The 10,336-nt window shown below is 40.2% G+C and overlaps 1 protein-coding gene across 1 annotated transcript in view; it reads right to left on the minus strand.

Moving 5' to 3' along the window:
- The window catches only part of LOC112151354 (melanoma receptor tyrosine-protein kinase), a 49,897-nt gene that overhangs the window by 2,814 nt on the left and 36,747 nt on the right, over window positions 1–10,336 (minus strand). The window contains exons 12-24 of the mRNA XM_024280234.2: window positions 9,652–9,842; window positions 9,440–9,572; window positions 9,055–9,145; window positions 8,208–8,365; window positions 8,092–8,124; window positions 4,828–4,972; window positions 4,625–4,747; window positions 4,443–4,541; window positions 3,641–3,826; window positions 3,205–3,360; window positions 2,299–2,374; window positions 974–1,120; window positions 802–899 (exon numbers count right to left, since the gene is read on the minus strand). Coding sequence (XP_024136002.1) covers window positions 802–899; window positions 974–1,120; window positions 2,299–2,374; window positions 3,205–3,360; window positions 3,641–3,826; window positions 4,443–4,541; window positions 4,625–4,747; window positions 4,828–4,972; window positions 8,092–8,124; window positions 8,208–8,365; window positions 9,055–9,145; window positions 9,440–9,572; window positions 9,652–9,842 — 1,636 coding nt within the window. The remainder of the gene's footprint in view (window positions 1–801; window positions 900–973; window positions 1,121–2,298; window positions 2,375–3,204; window positions 3,361–3,640; window positions 3,827–4,442; window positions 4,542–4,624; window positions 4,748–4,827; window positions 4,973–8,091; window positions 8,125–8,207; window positions 8,366–9,054; window positions 9,146–9,439; window positions 9,573–9,651; window positions 9,843–10,336) is intronic.

Here is a 10,336-nt window from a genome sequence, read left to right on the forward strand (position 1 = left end):
CTCAGCAGGCGGGAGAAAAGCCTGGTGTCTGACGGGCTCGGCAAGTCACCCTATAACACACATCGGGTCACATGTCAACACACATCGGGTCACATGTCAACACACATCGGGTCACATGTCAACACACATCGGGTCACATGTCAACACTCATCGGGTCACATGTCAACACTCATCGGGTCACACGTCAACACACATCGGGTCACATGTCAACACACATCGGGTCACATGTCAACACACATCGGGTGTTAATGTTTCACCTGTTTCACCTAATATTTCAGCTAGCATGTAGCTAAAATATTAGCTAAATGCCAAATTATCCTAAAAAACTGGTAAAATGTTTAATTTAACCATAACAGCTACCATGAAGCTAAAATAATAGCTAAGCTCCAAATTAGCCTAAAAAACTGAAAGTAGCCTAAATCAGCCAAAACAGCTAGCATGAAACAAACAACAAACATCCTGACTAGCCTTACGACTACTATAACACCATGAAAGAAAAAGGAAGTCATGGTCCATACTGTGTAGCATACGAGGCTTTAGTCTAAAAACATTTGAATTTCTTATATTATGCTGAGTCCTCATGAAACAGGTTTATATCTAAAACTTCAGAGATGGTGTCAAAAGTGTGTTGTTAAAGCCTTACAGAGGGCTGCTTTTGTCTAGCCAGCCTTTCGATTAGAATTCACTTCAAGTTTCTCTAAAATGTGGATGTGTTCCTTTATTTCTAGACTTCTATTTGTTAAAAACTCTTGAATGAAAACCAAATGTGTTCTAATAGAGCAGTTGATCATCACTGGTTACCCTCATGACGAGGTATCTGGATGGATCACGAGCCATTTGGGAGAACTCCTTAATCAGCTCTCTGAACTTGGGACGACTAGACGGGTCGATCATCCAACCTGCAGGAAAAAAAGGGATTAACCTCGGATAATCAACTCTAACATTAACAGTTTAGGATGCCTGGTTTCCATACATTTAACCATTATCATGTAGACGTCAATGGTGCAAATGGGTGGCTGAGGTAGACGCTCCCCCCTCTCCAGCACCGAGGCGATCTCACTGGCCGCGATGCCGTCATACGGTTTGGAGCCAAAAGTCATCACTTCCCACACCGTCACCCCTGCAGACCATTAACAGTTAGAACACGTGTCAAAGTCAAGGCAGGGGGCCGGATCCGGCCCTCTGGGTAACTCTATCCGGCCCTCCAGATCATTTTATTTTATTGTTATTAATGGAACATTGTTATTTTGCGCTTACTTCTAGTTTGTATAATATTGACCAAATATATTTTTATGGAGAGTAAAATATTAAAAGTTATTTAAGGTTTAAGTTGATCTATTCTGGAATAATATTCCTGACTTTTTGTTATTCATAATTATGTTAAACAATAATGGTTTTTATGTTTTAAAAATTGTCATTCTGTTAGCTTTTTGGACTATTTTGTTATTTACTAAGATTTTATTCTGAAGTTTAGCTAATATTTCAGCTATATGTCAGTTGTTTTGGCTAATTTAAAGTTTTTTCAGTTTTTTAGGCTATTTTGAAACTTAGTTTTTTTTTCAGCTACATGCTAGCTGGTTTGGCTAACATAACTTTTTTTCAGGTTTTATCAGGCTAATTTGGCATTTAGGTAATATTTTAGTGAGCTTCAGCGTTTTCATCTATTAGTTTCAGTGATTTCAGCTATCAACTTAAACCTTTTCCGCTATCAGCTTCAGCATTTTTAGCTATCAATTTCAGCATTTTTAACTATCAGCACTAGCATCTTCAGCTGTCATTACGGCATTCACACTAGCATTATCACAGGTAATGCTACATATCTAGTTCATAATTATGTTCAAAAGTCACGGTTAAAAGTTTGATATATTTAGTTTTAGAGAGTTCAATAAATGTTTATACTTTTGACCCGCGACCTAAGATGTGTTTAGGATTTTGGCCCCCTTTGCGATTGAGTTGGACTCCCCTGAGTTAGAAAGACTCCATTTGGAAACAATTTTATAGTCCAACAATACAGATATTTTACTAAAACCATTATAGAGAGAAGAATGGGGGTTTGTCCAGGATTAAAGACTGATTAAATCTTCAATACTAGCGTATGATCTATAAAAATGTTCGTTTCTGAGAAACAATGAAAGTTTTTATAACTTAAACTACCAAATAAAATGAAAAGAAGATTTAATATGTAACCAAAAAACTCTAAGTACTATGTTAGCTGCTACAAGTAGACAAAAAGGAAGTTGGAGATACAGTATTTTCCTCCTTGCAGTAATAAAATATTCTTATTTTGAATTATCTCACCATAGCTCCACACGTCGCTCTGATGAGTGTAGGTCCACTGCAGGATTGACTCCAAGGCCATCCACTTTATGGGAACCTGGGAAGGAAACGAGATTTAAAAAAAGGAAGATGAAAGATATGGGGTCAAATCAGGATCCGCTTAAAGTGAACAAAAAAACAGATTGAAAATTTGAACAACAGGGATTGTAAATTAAAAAAAAATGTTTGAAAATTTGACAGTTTTAAACTCGATAATACAAATTAAAAACTTGATGGAATTATTTAAATTTTGAAAAAAAGAAAGAACATTTGAAAAAAACAATATTATAAACTAGAAAAAATATTGAAAATTGGAAAAAAAACATTACACTTTTGAAACTTGAAAAAAAACACTAAAACTGTTACCATTATTCAAGTTTTAAATTTTCTTTTATTTCAAGTTTTCAATTTTTTTCAAGTTTTCAATATTATTTTTTTGCAAATATTCAATTTTATTTTTTCAAGTTTTTAATAATTCTTTCAAGTTTTCAATATGTATCTTTGAGTTTAAAACTGCTTTCAAACTTTCTTTTTTTCACAATCTCTGTTTTTCAAATTTCAAATCTATCTGTTTCACTTTGAGCGGATCCTGGTCTGACCCATAGAAAAACCTCAAAGGGTATGTTCATTTGTAGATCACTTACACACCAAATAGTTGAAAATGAAGACTCATTAACTTACGGGCCACTTTATTATTAACACCTGTCCAAATGCTCGTTAACGCAAATGTCTGATCAGCCAATCACACGGCAGAAACTCAACACATGCAGACATCATGAATGTTCAGCCGACACATCTGCAGCACCTGTGTGATGCCATCACGTACGGTGTGTTTTCCTTTCTGAAGACTCGGTTTGTCACAGCGTCCTAACATCAAATCATGTTCACCTTTCCTCCATCCGCGTGGTATTCCTTCTCATTGGCTGTCAGCAGTTTGGCCAGGCCAAAGTCTGTGATCTTGATGTGGTTTGGATTTTTCAGCAGGACGTTCCTTGCTGCCAGATCTCGATGCACAAGGTGGCGCTCCTCCAAGTAGTTCATGCCCTGCATGCACAAGATTTTCATCAAAGAATTGACAGAGAAAGCACCAAACATGAAGGAGAACTGAGCAGAACTCTTTCAGGACATGAACCAAGTTAATCCAGCATGAGCTGCTGACCTTGTGTTATTGGTTTTCCCAGCATTCAAATGTACTAATGAGACCTTTGAACAGACTGAGGAGATTAACTGTGCTTTACCACACACAGCATGCACACACATACGTCGATGGCCGTGGGCTGAGGGTCCGCCTCAGGCACAGCCGTGGAGTCAGACTTAGGCTCACCTTAGCGATCTGGACACACCAGTTGAGCAGCCACTGGGCACAGATGCGGTCCTTGTGCTGCCGGACATAGTCCAGCAAGCAGCCATACGGCATCAGCTGAGTCACCAGCTGAACGGAGGACGTCAGGCAGATGCCGAGCAGCCGGCACACGTGAGGGTGATCCACGCTCGCCATCACATACGCTTCCTGTACAGATTGATGTCAGTGTCAGGCAGCTGCATGAGTATCCCCAATGAGCAGATAATTGATGAGTTTGTTTGTGATAATGCTGAAGTTTTCAGTTGAAAAAACTGAAAAAGGCTAAATTAGCCAAAACAGCTCGTATGTAAATATTAGGCTCACTCCAAAACAGGCTAATTAAAAAAGGCTAAATAAGACAAATTTTTAAAATTAAAAACTGTTACTTTTTAACATAATTATGAATAATAAAAAGACAGGAATATTATTCCAGAATAAATCAACTTAAACCTTAAATAACTTTAAATATTTTACTCTCTATAAAAATATATTTTGTCAAAATTATACAAGTTAGAAATAAGGTCAAGATAACATCAGGTCATTAATAACAATAAAATAAAATGATCTGGAGGGCCGGATAGAATTACTCAAAGGGCCGGATCCGGCCCCCGGGCCTTGACTTTGACACATGTGATTTACAGCATTGATTTGGTAAAAAAACAAATAAATAAGTGGAGTGTGTGGCACAACTGTTATCCAGAAATCCTGTGATCTACTATCAAGAGACTACCAAAGAAAACAAGCTCGATCTGACAGTAAAGCTGACTCAACCCTGAACACTCACATCCAGGACTTCCTGATTTGCTTTGGGCGATGTGGCCTCTCTAAGGACTTTGATGGCAACTGGGATCCTAACGTTCTCCCCCTCAGGAATCCACAGACCCTAAGCAGACACAGACCAGAGCACAGTCAAGACTGGAGTCCAAATCAAAAGCTTCAGTGAATGACTGAATCTACCGCTCCTACCTTGAAGACCGTCCCAAAGGCCCCTGAGCCGAGCACCCTGACCTTCTTGAACTCCGTCTCCTTCAGGATCCTCAGCAGTGCCTGGTTGGGAGCCTGACCACTTGGAGTTAAAGGCTCCACCAGCTGCAGAGACATCCACACATGAGCTCAGCGTTGGTCTGATTTAGAGTTTCATCTCCAGCCCAGACAAAATGTCGTCCCACCTCCTTCTCCTGCAACAGGCGCCGTAAAGTCCTCCTCCTCTTAATTCTCTGCCGACGAAAGAGGACTAGAACCACCAGAATCCCGATTACTGCAACCAGGATCCCGCTGACCACGCCCACCGCCAGAGAGGAGTTATTGCTAGTTCTGAGAGAACACAACATTTCCTTTTTGTTGATCATCATTTAAAACAGATTTTATCATTGCAGTTTTGATTCTGATCATCTGTCAGTGACTTTTAGATCTGTTGGGTCATTTTTTTCCTTTTCTGCTTAGATTCTCTGTGTTTCTAAAGGTTTGTCTCATATATTCACTCAACATAATAGTCATAACATTTTTATAACAATATAGAAATAATTGAATGTTCAAGTAAAACACATTAGGATTTTAAACGGGACACTGACCAGGACACATCCACTGCATTTAGTCATAATTCTTACAATTATTTGTTCTGTTTAATGGAAGTTTGTGTTGTGGGGTACCACAGGGCAGCTGCTTGGGGCCACTTTTATTTTAAATTTTAACAAATTATGTACCTTTTGTTTTGAAACATGCCACTATTGCGCTTTATGCAGATGATTCAACAATCTATATGTCTGACGCCAACGCAGACCATCTGAGTCAAGATCTTATTGAGGAGTTGAGAGCAGCGGAGAATTGGCTTCATGAAAATACGTTGATCATTAATGCAGAAAAACTAAATGTATGATGTTGGGATCAAATTATTTATTGAAAGATTCACCTGTTCTTAATCCGTCAGTAAATGGGAGACTCATTGGAAAAGTAACTGAGGCTGAACTGCTTGGGGTTATTGTCATAACATCACTTGATAAAGAAAAATATTCACAATTTGTAAAGATATATATTTAAAAATGGTACATGAGCTAAACTTTATTCTGAAAAGTCATAAGGAATTTTATAACTAATAAAGTAAAGAAGTGTCATCACTGATGCGAGGACTACGGTCTACAATATGGACTACTGCTTGAGAAACAGCTGCAGATAAAGTCCAGGTAATGCAAAATAAAGCTGGCATTCACATGTACTTACAACACCAGCATAAATGAGATGCATTCTGAGCTCAGTGGCTTAAAGTTCATGACAGAGTATCGTCAGCATTAGTCAGTTCCACTTGGAAGGCGTTCAAGTTGCAGAATTCTGTGGTTTTATTTGTAACCATCTTAAAACAAATCTAAACTCATCTGGCTATCCCACCAGAAATACAACAAACGGCCTTTTTCCGATTCCAACATTTTCTTTTTAGAACAATAACAGCTTGGAACTTTCTACCACTAATTTTAATCTAAAAATGTTCACATTATGCTTTTAAAAAACAACTGAGGCCACATTTGGAGCCACATATTTAAAATAAGGTCTATATCTGAGTAAAAGTTAGTGAGATATACATTTTGATTGTGTAATTGATTTAAGCATCAAGATTCTGGGTGTGGGAACTCTTTAATTGTTATTTAAAATGTGAGTTTAATGTGTTTCCATAAGGAATTTTAGGGATGGCTTTGATGGTTTTCTTATGAATAGTGTTGTATGATGTGTTTCTTATGAAAGGCCCCACGAAGAGCAGCTGTCTGCTAATGGGGATCCTATAAACACTAAACGGATAGAGGGGTTGGGGGGGTGTATATGTCTAAAGTGAACAAGTACAACTTTTGAAACACTGGTGATCATAGTGAAAACATGCCTAACAGTAGCTTCAGCGCAAACTGCCTCTGACAGGCTGTGACTAGTCCGTGTTTCCTTCACTTTTGATCCCGAGCCACATTCCTGATTCCATTTACGATCCAGTGAGCTTTGAATTCTCTCTTCAAAGTAACATTCCCAGACCGGTTTATGTAGTACTGAGAAAACAGTTTCAAATAATTAGCATCTGGTGAATGTTTTTGAGATAAATTAAGTATTTTTATGTATAACACTAACAGAAAACATATATATATATATTTTTTAATAACTATTGCCTGGTTTCCACTGAGCGGTACGGACCAGACCATTTCCCTCTTGGTCGGTTTAGAACGATCTGGGTAATTCAAGTGAGCATTTCCATTGAGCGTTGGACCATCAAAGCACACGTGGGGCGTCGACTGATGACGCAACTGAGTGTCAAAACAGTGAGACTACAGCCAAAGAGAAGCTGCATAAAAAAGAAAACTATAAAGGATAATTATAATCCAGAGCAGGTGTTTATTACGCTCCAGAACAGTCTATTGTTCTGAATTAAAAAGAAAAAAAAAACTCTTTGTGTTGATCAATACTCCAATGTTCTTCAATAAATGCTTTACAAAGCGTGATCAGAAGTGTTTTTGATGAGTTCGGATCGGTAACGGAGATTCTTCGGCTGCATGGGTTGGTTAAGACGCAGGCGGAAACAGAGTGTGTGTGTATCTTTCTATTCGTGGATTTGGCGTGTCCCCCCCCCGAATAAGGGTGAATACAGTATTTAAAGAATGTATCCTTCTTTGCAAGAAGTTTGCTGGGAGCAAAGAAAGATCGGTGTTTTTTGCCCAGGGCGCCTGTAAGGACGAGGCAGAGGCGTGTGGATCCATGTGCAACTGTTTTAATAACAAAGTAGCACAGAGCAGGACCTTCACAGCCAAAAACAAGCCAGGGTAAAACTCAGGGACGAGGCGGCGGAAGACGAGAAAAACAGGCTAAAGGTCAAAACACAGGCAGGCAATCATTACACAAATGCTCAGACTGAACGCGCAAGAGAGCAGTATTCAAGAAGAAAGAGACAAAGAAGAATATAAACAGTCTGGGGGATGACATGATGGGAATCAGCTGATGAGGACCGGAACTGGAGGCTGGTGCATGATGGGAAGCTAGTCTCTCTGGTGGTCGGAGGAAGGCATGACTGGCTGAGTCCTGACAGCGCCAAACTAGCTAGAACCGCCTCTGCCTACAGTGCACAAAATACAGTAATATTGTTTTATTACATTACAGTGGGCATGAGCTATATTAAAATATTTTTTTAACTGTTCCTTCCTTATTAGGGAGGTTAAAAGAATACACATTCCTATTTTTTTTTTGTAGTTTTGCAACAGAATTGTGCCCAAAAATGGAGGTTTGAACCGATCCATGAGGAACGTGAATAGTTGTGTTTTGATTATGCAAGTTTCAGATGAAATTCCTCAATTATTATATTTGAAAGCTTCACAGCTGAGACTGAAACACCTGCTGCGGTAAACAAAGACAAAGACTTCAGTTTGTGTCAGTCGGACACACTTCTCTGCTGAGTGAAAGCGAGTTTTTACCTCAAGCACCACGACAGTCCTGGTCCAGTACACCTGCAGAGAAAGACCGTGGAAGTGTGAGTCTTTGAGTTTCCTTCCATGCTCACGTGTCAAAGACTCGGACTTGTGCGTCCTACCCCTGAGTGCAGTTCTGATGGCACAGCTGGCACTGGCCCTTCTGATCCGCATATTTCCAAATAGGCGTGCTCTCGTCATCGAGAACTCCATGGGGGCACCTCAGCACGCAGTGGGAGCCATCTTTAAAGTGGGCACACTGGGAACACTGGTCGGACCCCTGCAGAGGGCAGAAAGAAGCTGGATTCAGTAATAATACAGAATAGACGGTCGACAAATGTGAGCTAATAAGCTGATCAAAGAAGAGTCTCTAGTCCTTTAAAGTAATCTGATTACAAAGTGCAGAACAAGCCCTCATTAACATCCCTCCTCCCCTGGGCAAAATGTGAAGATCAAAGCAAAAATGATGATGTGCAATTTTCCTACGGGCATGCTGCGGGTGACTGGTCATAGTTAACACTTTAACAACACAAAAGGGTAACTAAGGGTAAACAAGGTGAGATGTGGGCGTCGTACAGAGTTTGCATTATTTCCACCCCCTCCACATCCTGTGTGCTGCATCCAGAGACTTTAGTGTTCAAGTAATAAGTTCCATGCTCTTAAAAAATGAGGAAATTAGACAATCAGACTATAGTTTGTGTGGGCGTCCTACAGACACTTGTGTATGACCTGCACACCATGTGCATGCAGCGTTTGAGGTCAGAATAAGTCAGTTCTTACACCTCACAATTAACTAGACCAGGTGTCTAAAACCCACAAATTGTTGCTCTAATCCTGTTTATATAATCCAGTTGGTATTTATCTGATCAATTGTCTTCTCTTTGGTCTCACTTGAACATGATGGAGCATAACTGGGACGTTTTCTGAGCTTAATGGACCTCAGCTGAGAAAGACATGAACTGGACTGACCGGTCCGTGGCAGGTCGGGGTCCCAGTCTCCACCAAGCATTCTGGGTGACACTTGACACATCTGCCGTCCACCTCCACCTCTCGGGGTTCACTGCACAACGTTGTTTGTCATTTAAAAACACACATTACTCTCAGTGTTCAAATATTATTGGTAAATCTTTTAAATTTAAAGAAATCTATGCTTTAAAAAATACTTTTGTGTCACTAAGCAGAACAAAATACTAGTCAAACATCATTTAATGTTATGAAACTGAAAAAAAGGTTATTCCGGTGTATAAACTATGTATTAAAACAACTCAACATAACATTTTCAGCAAAGTTTGTCAAACGTTTAAATAAAATGAATGAAAATGAACTATATTTTCCAGAAAAGAAGCACCCTCACCCCTGCAGCAGGTTGCAGCGCTCCACACAGCGCTGCCCGCGGTTGAAGTACTGGCAGGTCAGACACATGTTGGAGCCCGGACCCCAGCAGCCGTGGCTCGAGCACTGCTGGTCGCAGGTTTGATTCTTCCTCTCTGGATGAATGTTGAAGAACATGAGTGTTTTTGTGTTTCTGCCATCTGCCAGGACGACAGAGAAAGATTCTGGACTCACCGCACACGTCCACCAGGGGGGTTTGAACCACTTTTTGCTTTTTGTCTCGAAAAAGGTAGGACCAGTTCATGGCTTTGGAGTAACACAGCAGATGGTTGTCCTTCAGACGCACGTCTCCGGCACTCAACTCCTTCAGGGATCGCAGACCAAGCCAGTGGGTGTCTGTGTTCACCACCACGAAGCTGAATTCACTGAAAAACAGACGATTGAGCTGCCTGAGTGGGGATTGAACCTCCCATCCATCCATTCATCCATCCCTCTACCTCCCATCCACCCATCCATCCATCCATCCATCTGCCCGTCCATCCATCCATCCATCTGCCCGTCCATCCATCCATCCATCCACCCATCCTTCTATCCATTTATCCATCCAATCATTCATTCATCCATCCATCCATCCATTCCTCCATCCATCCATCCATCCACCCATCCTTCTATCCATTTATCCATCCATTCATTCATTCATTCATCCATCCATCCATCCATTCCTCCATCCATCCATCCATCCATCCATCCATCCATTCCTCCATTCATCCAGCCATTCTTCTTTCCTTCCTCCCTTCCATTTCAGAAAACCACGTTTTTCACACAGAGACACACAACCAAACCTACAGTCTCATTCACACCTGAGAGAGAATTAAAGAATCACTAATGAACCTATAAAAGATAGTTTTGGACTGTGGGA

This window comes from Oryzias melastigma, linkage group LG20 (assembly GCF_002922805.2).
Source record: "Oryzias melastigma strain HK-1 linkage group LG20, ASM292280v2, whole genome shotgun sequence".
NCBI lineage: Eukaryota > Metazoa > Chordata > Actinopteri > Beloniformes > Adrianichthyidae > Oryzias > Oryzias melastigma.